Source organism: Silurus aristotelis, assembly GCF_946808225.1.
Source record: "Silurus aristotelis genome assembly, chromosome: 3".
In the NCBI taxonomy this organism is placed as follows: Eukaryota; Metazoa; Chordata; class Actinopteri; order Siluriformes; family Siluridae; genus Silurus; species Silurus aristotelis.
In genome coordinates, this window is record NC_139576.1 from 5,842,734 (window position 1) to 5,868,639 (window position 25,906).

The 25,906-nt window shown below is 37.4% G+C and overlaps 1 protein-coding gene across 3 annotated transcripts in view; it reads right to left on the reverse strand.

The window, feature by feature from the left end:
- Positions 1-1,948: 1,948 nt before the first annotated feature.
- Positions 1,949-25,906, reverse strand: part of calcrla (calcitonin receptor-like a) — a 57,396-nt gene continuing 33,438 nt past the window's right edge. For 2 of the 3 annotated variants that reach the window (XM_083536296.1, XM_083536295.1), the window contains exons 2-13: positions 25,715-25,798; positions 22,772-22,919; positions 19,071-19,184; positions 17,731-17,843; positions 16,689-16,780; positions 16,481-16,607; positions 15,107-15,260; positions 14,963-15,023; positions 12,075-12,141; positions 9,188-9,406; positions 7,613-7,654; positions 1,949-3,894 (exon numbers count right to left, since the gene is read on the reverse strand). In XM_083536296.1, the coding sequence (XP_083392422.1) occupies positions 3,688-3,894; positions 7,613-7,654; positions 9,188-9,406; positions 12,075-12,141; positions 14,963-15,023; positions 15,107-15,260; positions 16,481-16,607; positions 16,689-16,780; positions 17,731-17,843; positions 19,071-19,184; positions 22,772-22,919; positions 25,715-25,768 (1,398 nt within the window). In that variant the 5' untranslated portion in view covers positions 25,769-25,798 and the 3' untranslated portion in view covers positions 1,949-3,687. Of the gene's footprint in view, positions 3,895-7,612; positions 7,655-9,187; positions 9,407-12,074; positions 12,142-14,962; positions 15,024-15,106; positions 15,261-16,480; positions 16,608-16,688; positions 16,781-17,730; positions 17,844-19,070; positions 19,185-22,771; positions 22,920-25,714; positions 25,824-25,906 lie in introns of all 3 variants that reach the window. The other variant, XM_083536297.1, reaches the window with a different exon arrangement.

The window sequence follows — 25,906 nt, forward strand, 5'->3', positions numbered from 1 at the left end:
TACTGCCTTTTTTTTTTTTATTAATATCCCACTCACACAGGATGGAGTGCAGGTCTAATGTGTGTTGGGCTGTTTCTATGGCACCTGGATGACGCATATCTCACCATCTCACTGAATGCTGACGTCAACCTGCCAGTAGATTGCTGTCATTCTACTGGTGATAATAACCGGTGTATTCAACAACTGCATTCAGCTAGAGACAAGGTGCTAATTATGTGTAATTACACGAGTGGGCAGTCACAATGCCTGCGCTTCATGAATGAACTCTTACAGCTGTAGAGCTAAATATATACATACAGACCGACAAGCCATAACATTAAAACACTGCCATATTATTGTCAAATTCCCTCTTGCGCCACCAAAAAGGCAAGGGCCTGTCCCCTTGAGGCCAGGACTTCACAAAACAGATTCTTTAAGTCCAGTAACTTGTGTGACTGGGCTTCCATGGCTTGGACATCCAGCACATCCCACAGATGCTTGATCCGATTAAAGTATGTGGAATTTGAAGGCCAAGTCAACACCTTGAGCAATTTGTCATGTTCCTCAAGCTATTCCTGAACTGTTTAGCAATCTATAAAACATGGCCAGTGCCATTAAGCAACAATGTTTAAGCAGGTGGTATGTGCCAAAGCAACATGAACAGGAACAGGAGCACCCCAGAGCACCTGTTGTTTTAGGGAACCTCTGACTCAATTGTCCAGCTATAATAATTTTCTTCTTTTCGCAGTTGATTTAAATTTACACACACACACACACACACACACACACACACACACACACACACACACACACACACACACACACACACACAAACATATATATATATACTTTTGGGGTCATTATTACGTTGGAAAACCAACGCTCCCCAGTAACACCAGCACTCATGCAGCCCCAGACCATGATGCTACCACCACCATGCTTGACTGTAGGCAAAACATAGTTTTCTTGGTCCTCCTCACCAGGACCATCTTAGCCAAATAAGTTAATCTAAGTCTTATCAGATCACAGGACATGTGTCCAGTAATTCATGCTTTTGGACAGGTTGTCTTCAGCAAACCGTTTGTGGGTTTCCTTGTGAACCAGCTTCAGAAAAGGCTTACTTCTGGGACGACGGCCATGAAAACGGACTTGTTGCTGTGTGCGGCGTATGGTCTGAACACTAACAAGCTTACTTTCTGCTACTGCAACCTCTAAAGCAATGCTGCAGCACTCATGCTTCTGTCTTTTGAAACCAGATTTTGCACCCAATGCCCAGCACGAGGACTCACCTTCTTCGATCGACCCTTGTGAGGTCTGTTCCAAGTGGAACCCTCTGTATCTCAGAAAGTGTTACTGATCATCTTATAGCCTCTGCCATCTTTGTGGAGAGCAACAATTCTAATTCTTAAATCCTCAGAGAGTCTGTGGCAACTGATGAGTTGCCATGTTGAACATCCAGTGGTCAGTATGAGAAAATTGTACTCAAAGCACCAACTTTTAACTGCTCTAATACATGATACACAAATTTATATGGTCCTGTCAAGCCGACAAAAACATGAACATGATGAATAGGATGTGTAGCTTTGCATGATTACACAATGTACAGCTGTTATCACTTAGGGTGTACTTACTTTTGCTGGCAGCTAATCTTGACAATAATGGCTGTATGCTGGCATGTTGAGTTACAGTAAATCTGTACCGCTGTACAAGCTGCACATTGACTACTCTAAAATATATCCAAGTTTTATGTCTTTAGCATTGCCCCTTGAAAAGATATAAATTAGTGAGATACAGTGTAGATAGATAGATAGATAGATAGATAGATAGATAGATAGATAGATAGATAGATAGATAGATAGATAGATAGATAGATAGATAGATAGATAGATAGATAGATAGATAGATAGATAGAGGTGAATTTACACCCAGTTAAATAAAGAAAAGTAAGGCAAGAAGTCACTTGTTTTCCTTTTTTTTTCTTGCAAATGGATTTTATTCCTGACCTGAACAATGGCCTCTATACAAAATCAATGACATTCATTCATCTTCATTTTCACAAATCCATCATACCAACATTGTGCAAGTTGAACGTGAATATATTACGAAAACAAATGCAATGGGTGCTTCATGTATTATAACATCAAACTCTGATGTGATTTACAGACAAGACACGATGCATAAACACAAAAACCACCACTACATCAGTTTACAGCGCTATCCTGAATATAATATAGGAAATGATACTGGCGTTTTCCCTTAGCGGGATATTTATATTTTCCTATAATTATATATTTATACATATATTTTTCTATTACAGCATATTAGCGGCAGCGGCTATGCATGTAGCCTCGTCCATCTGAACAATCCAGAGAAAAAAGAGAATTCATATTATAAAATAGATTATTTACAATTCCTATAATTCAATACAAAAACTTCATTCATACACTATATGGACAAAAGTTTATGGATGCCTCAAAATAATTTGATGCTTTTTGAACATCCATTTCCACATTTAGTTCCCATTTGCTGTTAGAATAATCTCCACTCTTCTGGGAAGATGTTCCACTATATTTTGGAGTGGGTTTGTGGAGATTTGTGTGAGATCCAGCCAGAAAGGAGTTAGTAAAGTCAGGTATTGAGGAGGCCTGGAGGGTACAGTCAGTGTACCAATTCATCTTAAAGCTGTTAAATAGGGTTGGAGCAGGAGATAGCAGGAGATCTTCCACTCCAACCCCCATGTAAAGCATATCCTAATGGAGCTGGTTTTGTGCACAGTGGAATTATCATGGTGGAACAGGTTTAAGCCCAAGTACCTTTTGTCCATATAGTGGATAATCAGTATATTTATCACTTGTTTAAATGTATTATTTTAATGATTTATTGATTATATATAATTGCTATATAAGTTTAGTAATCATTAACATTTACATGGGGTTAAGTTACTAATGCATTATATATTTTTTGAAACACTTCAAATCATAAACATTGTACAGCTGAATTTTTTGCAACCCTCTAGAAATCAAAAAGAATCACTCTGTTTAGATGTAGCTCATTGTTAATTAGTTTTTGCTTTGTTAAATTGTTTTCTAAGCGATGGTCTTCGGAGAGCCCCAAACACGTCGGGCATAGTAATAATACCAACCAACAAACTATTGCTTCCGCAAATTCTAATTAAATGTATATTCTATGAATATGCAATTTACACCCCCAATGTCAATATCAAATATTACAGAGTATATTTGCATATTGTACAAATAGGTTGTCATGCTTTTATAATTTATGACACAATAACTCTTGCGTTGAGAGTTAAACAGACAATTCAATTTCCCTGAAAGCTTTTCATCATTAAAAAAGTTTGATATATATATTTATATATTACATATATGACATATATGATTGATTACATGTCTCTTACTTCTGTATGGTGTCTGTGGTTAGAAGGCTACATACTAATGAGTAATATTAATAATTCTTAATTATGGATCATCACTGACAAATTTATTATTATATGAAATTATTCTGTGTCTCTTAAAAAAAGTGTCACCATTGAGTTTGTCATTTGTTAAAGACATGTTTTTGTCCATTTAGTAAGCGCTGTATAAGGTAATATTTATAAGGCAGTGTGAGAGCAGTAAACTTTCCTTAAACCCTTCCTAGAAGCGCCGACCTTTGTGTCACGTGACCTTCGCGATCAGAGTGCTGACGTTCTCAGTTGAAAGAATTCTCACATTTCTCGGCATCTAGGCAGCTCTTGCCGTTTAAGTGTTCGCTGTGGCCGTCGATGCTGTAGCAGCCCTGCACCTCGGTGATGGATGAGGCCGTGTAAGATGTCGATCTGAGCGCCTCGGAGTGGGCCATCGCGTTACCAAACTGCATCCGATACTGATTCCAGTGTCTCCTTAACACACTCTGTACCTGTGGAAAGAAATTTCAATGTTCATTATTTTTCAATGTGTCATTTGATCTTATTATTAAAAAGAAAATGACAAAAAAATACAACGTAACACTTTTATAAGAAACATGTACATCACAATGAAAATCTTTCTTCGCATATCCACCTGATGTTAGAACAGCCATGTTACAGTGCCCCTTAAGCACAGAGGGTCAAGGGCCTTGCTCAAGGGCCCCAAGAGTGGCAGCTTGGCAACACCAGAGCTTGAAACCCTGACCTTCTGATTACTAACCCAGGGCCTTAACCACAGAGCTACAACTTCCCCACATTTTATTCCATTTTGACAGACACATAATTTCAAAGCAACTTAAAATTATATAATTCATACAACTGAGCAGTTAACAGAATTTCTCAAGGGTCCAACAGCGCCCGCTTAGTGTTGCTGGGATTGGGGTTAAAACTCACAACCTACAGACTGAAAGCCTCAGATGTGGCACTGTAGCTTAAAGGTTAAGGCAATTCAATTTAAATACAGAGGTCATGATGTAAAATCCCAGCCACGCCAAGCTGTAATTCTTGGGCCTAAACCCCAAACTGCTCAATTGTACAGAATGAATGTGATAAATATTTTTTTATGAAAAAACAAACGGAACACTGTTTTCAGCACCATAAAAAAATTTTCAAGAAAGAGAAATCATACTGAGAAATACGATTTTTATATGTTGCTAATTTGGTTGGAAGTCAGTAGATTCAGAAATAAATGTATATTTTTTTCACAGTATACTGTAGGAGCTTTAGCATGCATTACATCCTGAGTACTTACCTAGAAGTCCAATTTATTACTCAGTGGTTTGGAGGTTTGTCTAAACAAGCTACTTCAGAAACAAATCCATACTGTACACACGCCCAACTTCCAGATAAAATACTCTTTTCTATTGGAGGCCATTGGCTGAAGATAGCTCCACATAAATAGCCCAAAAATCCATAAGATTACAGTGGAGGGTTAAACTCAAGAACCATGAAGATGGTTTGGAACAATAATTTATATAAACAGAATGCTAGAATGGTTTAGAGCTACAATTACCCTAAACAGCTTTGCATTCAAGTGTCCATCAGTGAACTTCAACCTCAAGTTTAAAGAAACTATAATAAATGATGATCCAGATGGGTGAGGATTGGTTTCCTTTTTAAATCTGGTTCTTCTAAAGGTTTCTTCACCATTTTGTCTTTCGAGTTTGCAACTTTTACAAATGGTTTGCTTATTAGGGATAAATGTATAGGGACAGAATTTATTTTAAATAATTGTATTTCAAAATGTATATTCGCAATCTAATTATTTCTATAATGCTGCTTTAGGGTGATTCCTTCTATAAAAATAAGTATACAAATAAAATTTTATTGAATTCTAAAGACAACCTAATTTGTGTTTTATCTGGAACCAGTAAGTTCAAACAATTCTGTCCACTAAATTTAAATGAAATATTGGACAAACCATCATCAAACATTATAATTAAAACCAGAATGGTATTTAATGAGTTGATCCGATTTAATATCAGACTCTGCCTCTGTTATGATTTCTATCACACAGCTTCTTCAGGAACAAGTGCCATGTGCTTTTTGTTCTGTTCTGGCCTTGGCTCCACTCCTGTCCTGTCTTAACAGCTTGTTTCCTGACTGTTCACCTGTAAAATGTTTTATCTGTTGTTTGATGTTTAATTTAATCCTCGGAATACATATTTCTATTTTTGAACTTTGCTCTCAATCCACACCTTTTAGCCTGTTACTTTCAACTATGACTTATTTTCTCAACCTCCGTTACCATCAATTTGGGAGCTCGATTTACAATCAAGTTCATGCATTTATGTCCTGCATCTCCACACTGCAAAGAACAATCTTGAATTACACAGATAAGGAATTACCTGATGTTCTCACAAGAGTCTAAGATAAGAAAGAGAACTCCCACATCAACACAAACAGGCTTCTAAATACAACTGTACAGATAATGAATCAGAACAAACAGCTTAACCATAGCAATTAACTCAGAGCTGAATAATAAACAAAATATTTTTATTTAAAAAAAAGTCTACATGTTTAAATATAAATATTGCGTATATTTGTAGACTTTTTTAAAAGTTCCCTTTTCTCACTTCCCATGGAAGAGGTTGCTCAGTGGTCAAGATGTTGGACTTCTGGTCAGAAGGTTGTGACTTCAAATCCCAGCACCACTAAGCTGCCACCGTGGGGCCCTTGAGCAAGGCCCTCAACCGTCAACTGCTCAGTTGTATAATTAAGATAACTGTAAGTCGCTCTGTATAAGGGTGTCTGCCAAATCATGTAAATGTATTTATACCCTGACGTCCTTGAATTTTTTGTTCTGTTGTGATTGCTAGTTTTATCCTTCACCGGTTTCGGACCTTGCCTCCTACTTCAGATCCACAATCAATAGAATCTGTACCTCATTTACAAATTTGTGCTTATCTCAGCCTCTTACTGCTCACGGCCAGATTGTGGAAAGTCTGACTGCTCGGCAGGACTCCAGATTCAGGAGTTGGTTGGCATCTGAGCCCAGAAATGAGCTGGAAAATCAGCATTCGGAACTACACGTAGTCCCAGACTAATGATGGAGATGCGTTCCGATGACACGACCGTAACTTCAAAATATCGAATGTAAGTCGAGAGTATGGGGTAGTGTACTGTAATTTTTTAATATTTTAACAAATTAAACTACATAATTTAACAAAATAAAGGGCGATTAATAGTACTGCATAGTATAATTGTATGTGACAGCATGCGCGTGGAGCGGTTTGTGTACTCATTTTAACAATGTTGTCAGATTCCTATAGTCGTCGTGAGATCGGAAAATCGTAAGTCGAACCATTGTAACTCGGGGACCATCTGTATTTATTTCAGAACTTTCTTTCATCTAACTCGAACCAGAACCGGAACCTTCTTAATAACCTTCTAATAACTTAGCTTCTCTTTATCCTTGTCTGGAATCTGTATTTGTTCATTTTATACATTTATTATGTACTGACACTATTACTAATGTGTTCAATTACCAATTTAGGATTGTAAACTCTACCAGCATGTATAATGAGTTGTGAATGCATTATGACATGCTCTACATGCATTCGCAGGTCAGTAAAACGCATGGCTTCCAAAAAAATAAAAAGAAACGTTAAAAAATGGTGTGAAATGTTCCAGAAAGTCAGAAGTAATTGTTCAAATAAAACGGTCCTTATTATCCCATTAGTTAATAATGATAATTGGTATCGCGTTCCTTTTTTCCATTCCGTGCTACCGACCACCCCCCCCCCTTTTCCGTAACGCATCGTGTCGAGCGATAATTGCGGCTTTTAGTCATTCGTTCCAGCTCTGCTAACTGCTGTATTAGCTCCTGACTCGATAATGGATATATCTGTGCAAGCGGTGCGGCGTTCATAAAGCAGCTACTTAAAAAAACACAGAGCTCGTTTGAACTTGGATCAGCAGCTCGGCAGCTCAGACAGCGTGACTCATGAATCTGTGCATAAGGACACCAGCCAAAGTCTTTAATTATCCAGCGTTTAGCTAAAAACTTGAGGGAGGGAAATGAGCTTTTGTAACCGAGCTTTGGGGATTTAATCGCACGTCTGATCGTAAAGTGGGACAGGAATGCATACGGTCTAGAAGGAAGCCTTTGGGGATTTCGAGATAAACAGGAAACCGGGAGGTTAGTTGCAGGGAATGTGTTTTTTTTACCTCTCCGTTAAAGAAGCAGAAGATGGTGGCCACAAGAAGACCCTGAAAAAGAAGAAATGTGCAACGTTTTAGAACCAAGACAAGTGAGTTTTGATAGAGAGGTGTTTAATACACATAGTTATAATTATTAACTGCATTTTTCCTGGGCAGACCAAACATCAAATTGATTGACGTACGACACGATTATTATTATTTCCTGTTCATTAGATTCAGGTTGGGAACCTGAGAATCCCAAAACTACACTCGTCAGTATTTATACATTCACTATGTAGACTAAAATGTTCTTTCGACCAAATTTTTTCAGCCATATGTAGATCCTACCCAAACTTTTACAACAAAGTTGGAGGCACACAATTATATAGGATGTCTTTGGATGCAGTAGAATTTCATTTAGCTTGAAGCCATCCAGCTCTATGTAGATATGTTTTATCTTGAGTGGCCTAAAGAGCTCTGACCTTAACCCTACTAAATTTCTTTGAGATGAATGTGAACACTGGCTGCACCACAGGCCTCCTTACCTTACCTACATCAGTTTACTTTACTACCACCGTTGTGGCTGAATGTGCACAAGATCTCCAAAAGCTCCCACTAAAATCTAGTAGAACATCGTCCCAGAATAGAGAAGGTTAATATAAGAAGACATAGGGGCTAAATGTGAAATAGGATCTAATGCTGAGGTGTCCACAAACCTTTGTATATACAGTGCATCCGGAAAGTATTCACAGCATTATAGATTATATTCAATATTACCCTCAAAATTCTACAAACAAAACCCCATAAAGACAATGTGAAAAAGTTTGTTTGAAATCTTTGCAAATTTCTATATAAAAAAAACAAATCTGCATAAATATTCACAGCCTTTGCCATGACACTCAAAATTCAGCTCAGGTGCATCCTGTTTCCACTGATCATCCTTGAGATGTTTCTACAACATGATTGAAGTCCATCTAAATTCAGTTGATTGGACATGTCAGAGCTCGAATCCAAGTCATGAAGTCCAGGAATTGTCTGTAGACCTCAGAGGTCAGGATGGTATTTGTACCTCATGCATAATTTTGTATTTCCTCTCAGACTCATACTGCAGAAAGTCTGACTGCTCAGTAGGACTTCTGATTCAGGAGCTGGATGACATCAAAACTCCAGAAATGAGCTGAAAAACCAGCATTTGGAACTACTCTTTTCAGAACCATAGCTCATGTGTGCACTAAAGCAATGACAGATTTCACATTAAGAAGATTTAAGAAGATATGATTAAGAAGATACAAACATTACAAATAGACCCTTTAGCCCTTTTACAAGGAATTAGATATAATTCTATATTTAATATTCTAATCCAGTCCATCAACTGGAATGTTCTTAATAGTTCACAGCTCATGAAAAATCCACATCCACAGACCCTGGAATTGCTCAGAGGAGCTCTACCTGCTTTTTATGAATGCAAACTTTAAGTTCTTTGAGATTTCCGAACAGAAGTTATTTATCTTCTGCTTTTTTTCACACTCATCCTCTAGTGATGGCGATCCTCTGTGCTTTTTTGCACTGCCGTGTGAAACTTTGAGCTCAATTGGCACGTACCTGATAATGCATTAAGATGTTCATGACGTAGTCGTAGATCTCGGTTAAGACACGTTCGGAAGGTTTATAGGGCAGGAGGATGAACTGGATTCCCAACAGAGGAACGAGAATAAGTGTGGCACGCACTGCCTTCATATACAGACTCGACTCGGCCTGGTGAGTCACCTTCAGCTTGGTGATGAGCACACGCACGATGTTGAGCAGGAAAAAAAGATTCACCTGGGGATTAAAAAAGAGAATGTAAAGAGGATTTACAGATTGTTTCCATAATAAATGACATTTAAATAGTGCTAATCTAACATGCTGTTGTGTCTCCTTAACAATATAAGGATCATTAGTTTATTTCTCTTTACTTTGGGCAATTATTTAGTCCGTCATCATCTCAAGGCTGAACTGTTATATATATAAACCTGGCAGTTTTGTTTCCTGATTGACATGCACGTAATCAAGAATGCAACTAAATGACTGGTCTTCAACATTCCTAGGTTCTCCCACACCACCCCACTGTGACAGTCTCTCCAATAGCTTTCTGCAGCTGCTTGCATCAGATTTGAAAACATGATGTTTTCCAAAAATACCAAAAACAGACCACAGCCTTCTACTAGAGGTCGACCGATAGTGGACTTTACCAACACCGTTAGCTGGGTTGGGTCGTACTTGACAATAACCGATTAATCAACCGATAATTTTTAAAATTAATACTGGATTAAAAAAAAAATGAATCCATGTAAAACCATATCTAATACTAAACTTTATTACTAAAAAAAAAAAAAAGTCTAAAATTAAAAACAGCATTGAATCATGAAAAGGCTCTAAATAAAATACTAACAGCAATTAATAAATATAATTTTATAAATAATAAAATATAAATGATAAATAATAAGTATAATATAGCACTTTCCATGCAGCGCCCAGTCTCACGTCTAAAAACAATCAGAACCTAGTATCAGTGATTGGCCTCTAGAGGCCGCTCTCTTAATGACAGCTGACCTTCTTAGCTGCTCCATCAATAAACTCAACGCAAATAAACGACAAAACCGATGAATCGGTCGACCTCTACGTTCTACCTCTCAACCCGCACTGCACCACTCTTCATCTGATCGTCAAACGCTGCTCTGCTAGTCCCATTATCTCTGAGGATACAGGCCAGACATGTTTCAGAACTCTATTTTCCTGGCACCAAGGAGGTGGAACTTCTGCTTGATGTCCAAACAGCTGAGTATTGCCCTAATTAATGTATTCAGAAGGTATTTATTGATAGAGACTTCATCGCACTTTTATGTCACTCCGAATCAGGGTGTCTACCAAATGCCAGAAATGCAAATGAAAATCCAAACAGCATTATTGAATCTGGGGGATTCAGAGGTCTCATAACCTTCCTTAACCTATAACCTGGGAAGGTGGTAAATCAGTGGTTCTGATCGGATGGTCAGGGGTTCAAGCCATGTTGTAGCCAAGCAACAACACTTGAACAAGCCCCTTAACCTTCTGTGTTCCAGGAGCTCTGTATCGTGGCTGACCCTAGATTCTTAACATCGCTGGGATATTTCACTGTGCTATAAAGTAAAGTAAAAACTTTCTTTCGGCTTCTCCCATTAGGGGTCGCCACAGCGGATCATTCCCATGTTTGATTTGGCACATGTTTTTACGCTGGATGCCCTTCCTAACGCAACCCTCCCCATTTATCCGGGCTTGGGACCGGCACTGAGAGTGTCTGGGTTCCCTGACCGGGAATCGAACCCGGGCCACAGCGGTGAGAGCGCCGCATCCTAACCACTAGACCACCAGGGAACCTCACTGTGCTATAAAGTACTTAAAATAAATGAAGTGCTTTTGTTTCATTCTTGTTCAATTATTGACCAATTATTTGATCTATAAAAATTTATATATTTTGCCATTTTTGCTTGGCCCTTCTTTTGCCCCATATTCTATTCATAATATTTTATACATAATAGAATATTCATCTGTTAACTGGCCCTCCCTTCACAATCGCCGTAAAATTAACTGGTTCACCTTCATTTATAAGACCCTTCTCGGCCACTCACCTCCTTACTTAGGTCACTTGCTGCAGCTAAAGCCTGTCACATATAACACCCGGTCCTCACTTCATTTTCAATTAAGCATTCCTAAAACCAACTCTGCATTTGGTCTTGCATCTTTTCAATCTGTTGCCGCTCGCGACTGGAATGCTTTGCAAAATACTCTCAAACTGGATAAATTCATTCCAATTTCAACCTTTAAAAATATTAGATCGTATTTGTTCACGGATATATGCAGTTGCTTCTCGTCATAATTTTGTTTTGAGATGTATTTATGTAATTGTTTACATGTATGTATTTTTAATGTTTTGTACTTATTTTAGCCCTATTTCCCTTTCCCTAAGTGGTTTTTCCAATTGTCAGGCCGCCATTGTAAATAAGAACCTGTTCTTAATGACTTGCCTGTAAAAAATAAAGGTTAAAAAAAAAATACAATAAAATAATATAGAAACATATCAAATGTTTAAACTGAGGAAATTTTAAGGTAAAACAAAGTCATTTGAAATTTAATGGCCAAAAAATGAAAGAAAAAAAAAATGAAAGAACAACAAAATGCCAGAAAATTCTTATAGAGGATTGAGTTTCATTAATTTGTAAAAATCTCTGTCTACAAATTGTCCAACTTTCTTGGAATTGGGGTTGTAGTTGAATGTCTTCAGCTGTCAGACAGTAAAGAATAATAAGAATCTATATTCTAGTCATGCACACAATTAGTAACACGTAACTAATAGAAACTCAGAGAAACTTCCATCAAAGACTTGAATACCAATGCATCGCATTCAACATGATGGATTGTCAGTTTGTGTGTAGCAACGAAACAACAATCGCAAAAACTCCAGATGGCTCACCAGCAGCGCAGCACAGATCGGCCCATGGATGATGTACAGCAGAGACGTGTTTGAACTGATCCAGCAGCTACAGATTAAAGGGAAAATATCATGATTAGCATTTTAGTAGCTCATGTGTAGCATAAATACCCGAGCTACGATTTACTATTTGGACAAAAAAGTCAGTTTTGTGTTTGTAGAACATAACGCATAAAAGGGCATTAACGTGAACATTAAAGAAGGTTCTTTAAGAAAGAACTAAAAAGTAATTTTTAACAGTAACGCATTACTTTTTGGTGTAAGTAATCAACAAAGTAACTGAGTTACTTTTTGAATGAAGTAACGAGTAACTGTAACAAGTTACTATTTTGTAGTAACTAGCAAAACACTGGTAACCATAACTATTTTTTGGCAGCGGGCAAATGGACAAGCCCGTAACGGGACGCATGCAGAACATGCTCTTATGCCAAATACACCGAAAAATGATCTACTGATCAAGAGAAAATTAAGTTGCGATCACGAGAAAGCAAGAAAGAAAACAAATATTATAATGCATGGCTTCTTAGGACTTCTGTAGAAAATAGTGGTTCATTGACAGAAAGAAATACTTTAGTTATTAGCATAAAACAGATGGTGTTGGTGTCAGACGGCTGCCAAACATGGACTCAAACTTCCACCAGGCACCACAGCCTTCAAACATGGCTACCCAGGACTCCAACTACCAGAACACACACACACACACACACACACACATACACACACACACACACACATACACACACACACACACACACACACACACATACACACACTTTGCTGCTCTGACTCTCCCTATTAATTATTAACACCGGCATGCCCTATTACATGCACACACACTAATTAAGCGTTCTTTATTCAGGTAAACGGTAAAAGTAATGCTTTCACTGACTTTTTATTCTTTGACTATTGCCAAGCTGTGATTCTCTGTTTAATACTTTGTTGCTGAACTGTTTCTGTCCTGGGTTTTTCACCTCATTTGTTTTATTTTAGTCTGTTTGTGAATCGACGTAACCATTTTTTTTTACGCGTTTTGCATTATCGTTAAAGTTGTGTGTCTGCCCTGGTGTTAATTAAATATCTTTGTAACCTGCATTTACATCTGCTCAGCATTTTTCTTTATCTTTATCTTTTGTAGTTGGGAAGGTTTTTGTTTACATGCACCAGTAAGAAACATAGAAATATATTTGAAAAAAAATGCATAAAAGAATTAATTGAAAACTTAACAACTAATTCATACTAATAAATTATTTCATAATTTTTAAGAATTTCTGGACTGCCAATAGTTTTAAAACTGAGGAGCATTTACTTCAGGAATAATCCTTTTATTTAAAAGATTTTAATACTAAAACAAATAAAATATGTTACATGCTGTCTGATTTACTTATACATTTCTGTTCTATACATTTTTATCCAATACTTTTGGAGTTCACTGTTTTTGCATTGAGGGTCAGAAATGTCGGTCTTTTAATTAGAAGAAACACTGATCAATACTCTGTAAAGCTACATGTAAACTGCTGATAGAAGGAATTGCTAATCTGAGATCGGTATACATCGAATATACATGAGTTATACACTATCCCAATACAAAAGTATTGGGACACCTTCTTTCGCAAACTATCACAAAGCTGAAGGCACACGATTATACAGGATATCTTTAGTAGCATGAAATTTTTACTTTAACGCCTGTGCACAAAGCCAGCTCCATGAAGATATGCTTTACATGGGTTAAAGTGGATGATCTTCTGCTCTGACCTCAACCCTATTGAACACCTTTGAGATGAATGTGAATGATGAACGCACCCCAGGCCTCCTCACCTCATCTACATCAGTACCTCACTTCACTGACATCCTTGTAGCTAAATAAGCACAAATCTCCACAAGCACACTCCAAAATCTAGTGAAACATCTCCTCAGAAGAGTGGAGGGAATAATAAGTGCAAATTGGAACTAAATGTGGAATGTGATGCTCAAAAAACACATACCATACATATTACAAGGTTTTGCTCAATTTTGGTCACATAGTGTATAATGCCTGTAAAAGTTTGGAAACACCAAGTCTTTTGTGGTCTTTATAACACATTTCTTTTGTTTATATGCAACAAACCCGGTAATTCAATGGTATCCCATTTCTTTAAACTGTCACTACAGGCAAAAACATGTAGTTATATGTATGTCCCACTTCACAAGTTTCAGGCTATATTTGGAGAACACGCTAACTATATATACATGGAGAATAAATGTAGGTTTAATGTTAAAAGGAATATTGAACCAACATGGCTATTATTCTATATTTCAGCGCCATGCAATGCCATCTGGACTGCGGGTCATTAGAACCAACTTAAAACAAAACAACACAATGACCCAATGCATACGTCCAAACTCTGTAAGTGTTATTTAAAAGGCAAACAATCTGCTTGGTTGTTATCTATCATGAAATGACCTGCCCAGTCACTGCACCTAAAACCTATTGAACTGCTCTGGGATGAACTAGATCACAAGGTCAGAAAAATAATTCCAACTAGTGAGTTTTACAAGTTTTACAAGAGGCAAGCTCTTCAGATGAATGTTTGGTGAAATAAACTGTCTACTTCTCAAGAGTGTGTAAAGCTGTAATTCATGAAAAGGGAGGATTTTTCAATGAAAATCAAGTGGAACATCTAGGCATTTATTATTGTTATTATTTGTTTTGTCGAATAAAATCTTCATACTGTAAATGACCTAGTTTTTGGCATATAAACATGCATGGGAACATGCATGTGTCTCTGAAAAATACCAAGATGTTGGCACATTTTTGGCAGACACTGTATGAAAATCGAAAACTGATTCCAGATCAGTGTTCTCAGAATAAATGTACTGTATTTAATACTTACTTGTCATCATAATAATAGCTTCTGGCTACAGCATGTATTGTAGTTGGTAACAGTGGGAAACCTGAAACAAAACAAAAAATCAAGAATGAGTAAATGTTCATGACCAAATACAAAACTAAATGTTTTTTCAAGCTGAGAACTTACCCCATCCAAGAAGATAGTACCAAATCAAATGCTGTTTTTGGGCGAACACAGCCACAACAATGAGTGTGTGAAGGTAAATTCCCTCACACAGCATCCAGAAGTAGTTACACCCAAAGAGATAGAGATGGATAAACTGGGAAACTTTACAACTTGTCTGAAGGGGAGAGAATATATCACACAGGTTATATTTAAAAGAAGAAATACAGATCAAATCAAACTCCGCTCCATAATCCTTTCAAATGATTACAACCCCAATTCTGAAAAAGCCTGGGGGGGGAAACTGCAGTCCAAACAATTTACCAATTGAAAACATTTTGCACATCATGAAATGAAAAATAAGACAAAGAAGACCCAGGACTGTTGAGCAGCTATAACCCTGTATCTGACAAATTGGGACAACATTCATTTCCCAAAACTCTAGCAACTGGTCTCCTTAGTTTCCAAATGTATACAGATGCTTGAAAAGAAGAAGAAGAAGATGCGTCACCGTGGTAATAATGGCCCTGTCCCGCCTTTTTAAAGACATGTTACATTCATCAAATTTAAAATGACCTTATTTTTTCTTCAAATGGTACAACTCTTTTTTATGTGTTCTATTGTGAATAAAATATGGGTAAAACAAGATAAACAAAAAATCGTTCAGGATTTGTTTACACTGATCCAATACAAATCCAATTTCGGGCATCCAATTCAGACCAAAAAAAAAAGGTTTGGATCAAATTTAGATCAGGCTGTACAAACCTGAACAAAACTTGATTAAAATTCAGTTGTGTAAATCCAGCTGTTAGATGGCACATTCTTTCAATCTGACAGTGATTAGAAAAAAATCATACTCATAAAGATTTAATATGTTCACATACCCTACATGGACAAAAGTTTGTAGGCACCTGTTCATACGATATCCATATTTACTCCCTATTTGCTGTTATAATTGCCTTCACTCTTCTGGGAAGATGTTCCACTACATTATATGGATTGTACTTGTGGAAATATGAGCTCATTCAGTCAGTGGTACAATTCATCCCAAAGGTGTTCAATAGGGTTAAAGTCAGAGCTCTATAGCAGGAGATCTTCCACTCCAACCAATGTTAACCATATCTTCACTGAACTGGTTTTGTGAACAGGGATATTGCCATGCTGGAACAGATTCAGGTCTCGTAATTCAAGCAAAGGTAAAAAATTGAATGCCACCGCACCCAAAAACATCCTATACTACAATTGTGTGCCTCTAACTTTGTGAAACAGCTTGGAGAAGAACAACATATGGCTGGAAACGTCAGGTGACAAATTTCTTTTGCCCATATAGCATAGAACAGATAAAATTCAGATGTAAATTCAGATTCGTCCACAGAATCCATTTCATTCAGCGCTCACCGGATTCCTCTGCACTAGTTCCTGGTTGTTGGCCACGCCCGTTAACCAGATAATGGTGATGATAGAGTTCAAGATAAAGGAAATAAAGAGGTTTTTGTGCAGGGTGATTCTCTGGCAGCTCAAACTCCTGTCAGAAAGAAAAAAAACATCCTGAATGCAGCAGGTAAAAAAAACATTAAACAGTAATAAATTGCATTTACACACTTACTTAAAATGGAAAAATATCCCGAGTGAAATGAACAGAGAGACCAGAGACAGCCCGTGTCCTATCAGGGCTAAGTAGAACAGGTTCAGTGCGGTCTGCAAGAGAGTAATGAAAATGGATGAATGTTTAGTCATATTATAAACAGTTTGCTGTGTGGGCCGTCTGGGTTCCTGTAAATCCTCTGTAACATAAACATATTATCAGATAATCATTAAGCATTACAGGATTAGGCTTAATACTTTGTTTAGGTTTGCTAGTCTCAGGTGTGGTGTGTTGTAGAAGTTTGATTTAGTCTGTCTAAACATTTCTTTAGAAAATGAGTGTAATAGGTCCAACCGAGAATTTATTGTGCAACATTTATTTATTTATTTATTTATTTATTTATTTTGGACCACTGCCCATATACAGTGGTGTGAAAAAGTGTTTGCCCCCTTCCCGATTTCTTTTTTTTTTTTGTTGCGTTGGTTACACATTAATGATTCGTTAAAACGCAAACGCAAAAAAATAAGAAATCGGGAAGGGGGCAAAAACTTTTTTTACACAACTGTACATAATAACTGAACAAAATTACAAACACAACACTTTTGTGTCATTTTTAATGAGCTTAACTTAAAGATCTAAGACTTTTTCTATGTACACAAAAGGCCTATTTCTCTCAAATATTGTTATTGTTAAATCTGTGTTAGTGAGCACTTCTCCTTTGCTGAGAGAATCCATTCACCTCACAGGTGTGGCATATCAAGATGCTGATTAGACAGCATGATTATTGCACAGGTGCGCTTTAGGCTGGCCACAATAAAAAAGGAGAAGAGCTCACTAACACAGATTTAACACTAACAATATTTGAGAGAAATAGGCCTTTTGTGTACACAGAAAAAGTCTTAGATCGTTGAGTTCAGCTCATGAAAAATAGGGACAACAACAAAAGTGTTGCATTTATAATTTTGTTCAGTGTATGTTATTTGTTATACATATGGCATTTATCTGCAGCTCAATTGAGGAAAAAGTTGCAATAAATGCTGGCAGTCAGAAGTTCATGACCTACCATTCTGCTTTCTTTACTGTGTGCATTACAGGTGGTGTAATTCGTCCACGTCCTGTTGCTCTCTGGATGCATAAACCAATGGCCGTTATCCATGCACACCTTAGTGGCTGTTTCTGTTCAAAACAATCCAAGGATAAAAATGTCAAAAAGCTCAAAAGTGCTATTCTTCCACACTTCACAGCATTTGCATTGACTATGTGGGTTTCTATTACAATGCAGATTTTAAACTTAAAAGCCTATCAGTATTATGTGAAAGAATGAAAAAACTTTTTATTAAGAACACCTTTGGTCCTGTTTATTCTGGAAATTTCCCAAGCAGCCAATCAGTGCTATTGTAAACCATTCAGTTTAAGGTCTGGTGGGTTCTGATCTGTCTTTCTACTTACCAAGAATGTATTGGTTATTTAAACTCACGTGGACTTCGTGTCAGCTGGAACCAGTTGCCCCCAACAGAATGTTTTTAGTTTTCTGCATCATTATGGGTAAACTCTAATGCTCTAAAGCTCAGTGGTTGATGATGTGCTGGACTTCTGACGGGAAGGTGGTGAGTTCAAATCCAACAAAACCAAACTGCCATTGCTGCTCTTAAACAAGGCCCATAAAACTGCTCAGTTGTATAAATGAGATAATTGTTTATTGGCGGTTTTCTGCCAGAATGCAGTAAAATGATTCCCCTTTCAGCCTTATTAATGCTAAAATTATCTCTAAGAATTAAATGCTAGCCTCCATCACATATCTAAACACTTTTCATTTGCAGCAATAATCTGTGTCAATTATTACTACAACTTTTGTATTACAAATTGGATCTACTGCATTGCCCTGCTTTCATGTTGTTACTCAACCTACTGCACCATACTGTACCTGTTAACAATTATTATTAAAAGAATGCGTGTGAATATCCCATGAGATCAGCAGTTTCTCGGCTGAAATACTCAAGCAAAGAAATATTTTTGCCACCAGTTCCACCAGCACCAGAACCATTTCAAGTTCATTCAGTTTAATTCAATTTTATTTGTAGAGCGCTTTTAACAATGGACAAGAGGTTATACAATTACAATTTATATGTTGGTCCCTACAAGTTTAATGTCTATAAAGTTATCCAAAGTTATTGAGATCATCTGTGTGAACGTTAAGTGAAGCTCATAATCAGTATGTCAGTGATTTCATACATTGCTCTACTGCTATATGACTGGCCAATTGGACGTTTGCATGAATTATCAGGTATACAGGTGTCCAGAAAGTGACCAGAGGTTACACATCGGACACCAAGAAAATAATCCAAAGCACCAATTTTAAGTTACACGGAATGTAGGTTAGATAAAGTAGATAGAAACATTTACCTGCAGGGTCAAAGTCATGGAAGTGGTCTGGACATTGCTGGTGAGCAGTGACTCCGATGTCAGTGTCGTCCCAACACAGCCACCCGTCCCATGTTCGGTTACACATCAGGCCAGCTGATAATGTAAAAACATAAACACAAACAGTATGCAGTCATGTGATCAAATGTTTTTCAGTGGATTGGCTAAACGTGGCTGACTTTTCGTTCTGTTCAAACAATAACACGTCTCAGAAGGTAAGTCTTCTCTGACACCCTACGAGTAAGATATGTGAATTTTAAACATCCCATTCCACATTTAGTGTCCACTTGCTGTTATAATGACCTCCATTGTTCTGGGAAGATGTTCCACTAGAATTTGTATAGATTTGTGCTCAATCAGCCACAAGGGTGTTAGTAAAGTCCGATACTGATGTAGGACGTGGTAGTTTCGTGGTTAAAATGTTGGACTTGTAAACGGAAGGTCATGGGTTCAAAGCTCAGCTCTTCCAAGCTGCCAGTGCTTGGCCCTTGAGCAAGGCCCTTAACCCTAAACTGCTCAGATGTGTAGCTAAGATACTGTAACTGTAAGTCACTCTGGATAAGTGACATAAATGCAAATGCAAAACCTCTGGGGTGCAGTCAGCGCTCCAATTCACCCACAGGTCATAGCTCTGTAGCAGCTCAAAATCTTTCACTTCAACTTCTCCAAGTTTAAGTGAAGGAAAAAATGTGATGCTACCACATCCAAGGACAATTGTGTGCAAAATTTGTGGTATCAGTTTGGAGAAGAACCACATACAGTAGGACTGGAAAACTCCGGTATCCCAATTCTTTTGTCTAAATAGTGTGTATCCTGATAACCCAGGACTTCCTTTATCAGAAGTTTCTCTGGCTAGTGTGAGCAAGGCTTTGGATTAGTCCACTTATTTCTGTCCTATAACAGAAACTGCTAGAACTTTCAAAGTAACACAAAAACAAAGGCATTTAAGGAATGTCACTAATTGTGCTGCAGTCATTGGAACTAATTTTACCGTGATGGTTTTAGCGCGTTAGCAACACAAAAACAAGCGCGTCCACTCGATGCCTTTTAATCAACACTCCATCCGAGAGCTTGATGATGTTTGAAGAGTCTGAGTGAGTTTTACACACTTCACTTCAGCACTGTCATTCAGCTTGATGGTCCATTTCATTTCACCATGCACTTTGTGTTCAGAAGACAGGACTATGCTGATGAATCATTTGCATACTGTACATATATAAAATATTAGAGCTGTCAAAATTAATGCTTTAATAAAATGTAAATAATTTTTTTTTATTCACGATGTCGTTTATATCTTTAAAGAAAAAATTATCACTAAACATTTGTTTTAAGTCTCAAATCGAACCCCAAAATCCACCATGATACTCACATTCGCCAATTAAAACCGTCCGTGTGGAAACATAGCAAAAGTTCCGTCTGGTACCTGATGATTTATGTATAGTTGAACTTTGGATTGCAAATAACTTGCTTTACATAAGCTTTGCAGGACGAGCTAAAATTGTTATAAAAATTGTACTTGCATTACGAGCAAGAACGTCCATTGCGAACATCAAACATCACGCGAACAACAAGGAAACGGCTCGTGCTCAAATAAGACAGGGTTTTTTTTTCTCTCGCTGCATAAAACAATGGAAGCTCATGTACACTTCTTGCAAATTCGTTCTTCTTCATCGTGCATTCCCCATATAGGCAGCATTCGCCCAAACAAACACCACATGTGTTCTACTGGAAGCAGGTTCTCCTTCCAAGCAATAACCCTATTCCACTTCTCTTCCCTTTCGTCTCCCTCACGCCAGCCATGACTCTTTTCAAAGATAAAGTGCAGGATCATTTGTTTAATTTTTACTTTATACTCTGTACTAACTCGTTGTTATTTGTTTCAGATACAGAAGGACAATAGTATGTACACAAAATACCATAAATAAATATTTGTATGTTTTTTTGGGTGTGTGGAATCAATTATCTAATTTTTCTACATGTATTACGAATAAATCACATTGTCAGCACTTTTCCCGAACAAATTAAGTTCACACACACATACACACACACACACACACACACACACACACACACACACACACACACACACACACACATATATATATATAAATATATACACACGTATATATGTATATGTGTGTGTGTCCTTTAGGTGCCTTTTGGCAAACTCTTGTATATTCTCAGCATGTATATCAGTACAGATTTACTGTGTTCTGAAAATAACTCAACATACAGCCATTATTGTCTAAATAACTGGCAACAAATGTGAGTACACCCTAAGTGAACATGTGAAAACTGTATGCAACAAGTGTCAATATTTTGAGCACATTGTTATCCAGCACTTGGTTATTCCTCCTGGCTATGAAAATAACCAGAGCTGCACAGGTTGTTGCTGGGATCCTCTTCCAATCCTCCATAATGACATCACTGAGCTGCTGGATGTTAGACACATGGCACTTCTCCATCTTCTGCTTGATGATGCCCCACAGGTGCACAATAAAGTTCAGGTCTAGAGACATATATGACCACTTCATCACCTTCACCTTCAGCTTCCTCAGTAAGGCAGTTGTGAACTTGGTTGACTGTCTTTTGGGGCAGTTGGTGCATGTTTGTAGGTGTTTTTCATTGCTATCCGCATTCCTATGTGGGGCTTTGCACGGTTACATGACGTACAACTGTTATCACTTAAGGTGTACTAATTTTTTTTGGCAGTTATTTTAGCTGTATCTTAAGTTATTTTCTATACTGCTGGAAAGCTGCACATTGACTAAAATGTATCCAAGTTTCATTTCTATACTATTAACCCTTGAGAAGATACATTAAAATCGTTGCTGAAATGTAAGGGGTGTACTCACTTTTGTGAGATTGCATTTTTGACATATAGATACTTTTAACTTGCAAGTGAAAGTCGCAGAAATCCGTTTATTCCTTTCATTAGTTTTTTTATTCTTTTCATTGCATTCTGAACATCGAATAAATCTGATTCAGACCCGAGGCGATCCGAATTCATCTTCTTCATTATCATTTTGCAGAAGCAGGAATTTATTCAAACATTTTTCTTGGGTGTTAAACCATAGGATTTATGCGTGTTGACTGGAGGCGTCGACTGTTGCCATGGTAACAAACTGCTTATAATTGTTGGCAGAAATTATAGAAAGGTTGGGGGTTCAAGCCACAGAACTGCACTGATGGGCCCTTTTGTAAGGCCCTTAACCCTCTTTGCAGGGATGATGTATCATTGCTGACCCCATCTTCCTAATATCCTGCGATATATGAAGAAAGAATTTGGAGACAGAATGAGAATAACTTTTTGGAACTGTGTTATTAGCGAGCCTTCAAGAAGCTGTAGTTTAGGATACGGGTAGGCACGTGTGCCAAGTTAAAAACCCATATCAGTCGACCTCTACTGTAATATACGTGTGAGAAGAATAAATCTCCTTTAACTTTACATGATATTACCTGCAACTTGCTCTACTGTCAAAGTGTCTTATAAAAATGTAAATAAACCAATCAGAATTGAGAATTTTAACAGCATTGTGGTTTAAGCTAAGTGATGTTGGAAAGCTTCTTGCAAGGTTCCTGCTGCTCAGAGAGAAAGAATAAGGTGTGACTCTAACGACTTCATTGACTGCGATCAGGATCTGATTCAGCATTGTTTATTTATTTATTTTTATTAGGTGTACCTCTGACATCGGTGTCCTTTATGATCTTCTGATAGCACTCGAACTGCGCTGTCACGATCTTCTGTCTGGTGGACCCAAGGTCAGTGTATCCATTATTAGGGATCTGCTGCTGGCTGTCGTTTACCTCCGGACTGGCTCTTACAGCGACCTGCAGGTATACAACACACGCAACTTAAATTGTGTTTAAACAATCAGCACATGAAAGATAATGTTGTCAGGATTCATTTATTTCTAATAAGCTCTAGTGAATACAGAGCCAATCCTGGGGTATATGTGAGGCTTGCAGTCACTTAGAGGGGCATTTTGACAGTTCACCTAGCATGTTTTTGGGAGGTAGGTAGTTTCCCAGAGAAACAAATGTGAATAACAGGAAAAGACATTAAAGGCTACACAGTGTTCAAGCTGAGCTTGGGAGTCCCAAATCAAGTTTACTCAAGTTTACTTATTTGTTGTTTAATTGTATACTGTATATGGCAATTTAAGGGGTTTGTGTGATTTAATTCAAGATTTTTTCTATCGCGATTTTCACAATTGTCTCAAAGCACCTTTACAGAATGTAAAAATAGAACAAAATTTACTTGTATTCTAGTTTATGTGTATTTATCCCCGATGGCAATGGAAGACTCCCTCAGAAAAAAACCCAGATTTAATAGGGAAACCCATCTTTATTTGGGTGACACCGAGTCAAGTCAAGATTTCAAGAAGTCAAGAAGGTTGTATTGTTATTTAAACCATATATAGCTGAAGCAGTACTCAGAAAAAAAAAAACATTTCTCCAGGACCCTGGTGCTACATCACACAAAATAGAGCTACATCACACAACTAAAAGTAACTTGTCCTCAACACATAAAGTGCATCATGTGCAACCTAGTGCAAGACAAAACAGGACAGTGCAGGACAAATACACAAAATACACAAAATAGCACAGACCAGTTTACATTCTGTATAATATGTTGTACAGTACATTGTGCAAAATAAGGGTACTTGTATACATGTACACATGTGTGAAAAGCAGCAACAGCAGCAACTGATTAATTGTGCAAAACAGCATGTCAACAGTTATAATAAGGGTGGTGCTATAGACATGGATGTATATTTATCAGTGTGATTATAAATGATTCAAACCTTACAAACACTCGAGAGGGAGAATATCTCATGAGCACCGGCGGGTGTGATTGTAAGTAATGTCCTTTCTATAGTCTTGTACAGTCAGTTGGATCTCCTGCGAAACTTTGAGATCATTATAGATTCAACACCAACTCCTGCAATATAGCCTGAATGTTCAATGATGGAGAAACGACATAATTGTGGTTGTGCAAAAGCATATCAGTTTAAAAAGTGAGGGATTTGTTAGTGGCTAACATCAATTTTCTTGTGCATACCAGCAGCTTTTAGAGACAAATTTAGTACCTTTTAGGTGTACTTTCTTTTGGCTTCTCCCATTAGGGGTCGCCACAGCGGATCATCCGCATGTTTGATTTGGCACGTTTTTACGCTGGATGCCCTTCCTAACGCAACCCTCCCCATTTATCCGTGCTTGGGACCGGCACTAAGAGTGGCTGGGGTTGGTTCCCTGACCGGGGATACAGCAGTGAGAGCGCCGTACTAACGACTGATAAATGAGACACCTGGATCATTATAGAAATTTCACTCTACAAAGAAATAATAGCTAAGTAGTTAAGGCTATGGTTAACTGATCCAAAGATCAGGGATTTAAGTCCAAATATCACCAAGCTTTTATGCTTGGGCCCTTGAGAAAGGCCCTTAAACCTTACTGTTCCAGTCCTTTGATCCCAGGTTCCTAGCATCACTGGGATATACAAAGAAAGAATTTCACTGTGCTGTAATGTACATGTGAAAAGTAAAAAGCCTCCCCTAAAAAGGAAATACTTCTAATATAGCTTTAGAATATGTTCTGTTGTTATTACAGGGCTTTGGATTACAATGTTGAAATATGGTTGAAATCAAGGTTTTCACATTCCAGCTAGCTGAAGTCTAAAATACTAAGAAATGTCTTACTTTAAATGTACTTTACCAAGATTCAGAGAGACACAGTAAAGTGGATTTATGAAAAACAGCCATGATTATACAGTGAAATAAAGTACTGTTTGGGTTTTATAAGCTTCTATCTGGTTGTTTTTAAGAAAACAATCCATCAGTCTCAATAAATGATGAAAAATGTAATTACTTGTGCATAAGTGCATTTCTGCAGGTTTCTGGCCAGTCTCTGGGTATTGTGGAATCTGGTTGCTTGGGAAAAGTGCTTACTTTATAATCACATAAACTTGAAGTTGAATCCAAACTTATCTGAGGTTTTTACTTTATTGTCTAATAAATTAGACAGTGATTATAATTTTTTCAAATATTACTTCTAAACGATTTATAAAAAAAGCTCAGCTTGTGAAAATAATTTAGCAATCCATGATAAATTACGACGTTCGAATGTCTGATAAAACTAATACCGACGACATACTAAGTGTTAATTGCTCTATAAAAACAAAATATAAGTACATGTATAAATTATGGCGTTAACTAAGTGCAAAAAAAAAAACTTTTAGCTGCAAGTCCATTCAAAAATGAGTTACTATGGCAACATTCAAGGCTCAGTCTATGTAAAGCTTGAGAGACCTGAGAGCACAGGGTTCTCTTCAGGCCAATGACCATTCAAATTTGAATAAAAAACATTTGCATTATTTCTCAGAAATTTCCAAGCAACATATCATGCAAAAAAAAAAAGAAAAGAAATAAAAAGTATTAGCAAGTTCCTGTGGTTAGGGCAATGAATCAGTCAAAGCACTACAGCTTTTTATGGTTAACATAGAGCTGGATAATTACCTGACAATTAAAATGTTATATTGGATACAAATGAAAGAAGATAAGACAAAGCTATGAGGAATGCACACAAAAAACAGGGAACGTTTATAATGCCGAGGAGCGTCTCACCTCAGCTATGATCCCGAGTAGGAACAATGGAACCATCCACCGCCAGGCTATCATCTTCTCCGATATCTCCTATGTGCTGTCAATCTGTAAGGAAGAGGCATCCAATTAACTGTTTGTGCAAACAAAAGAAAAACATGCTTAGCAACGCTTACCTGAGAGGAAAGTTCGATTTCTGTGGTAATGCCAACCCCT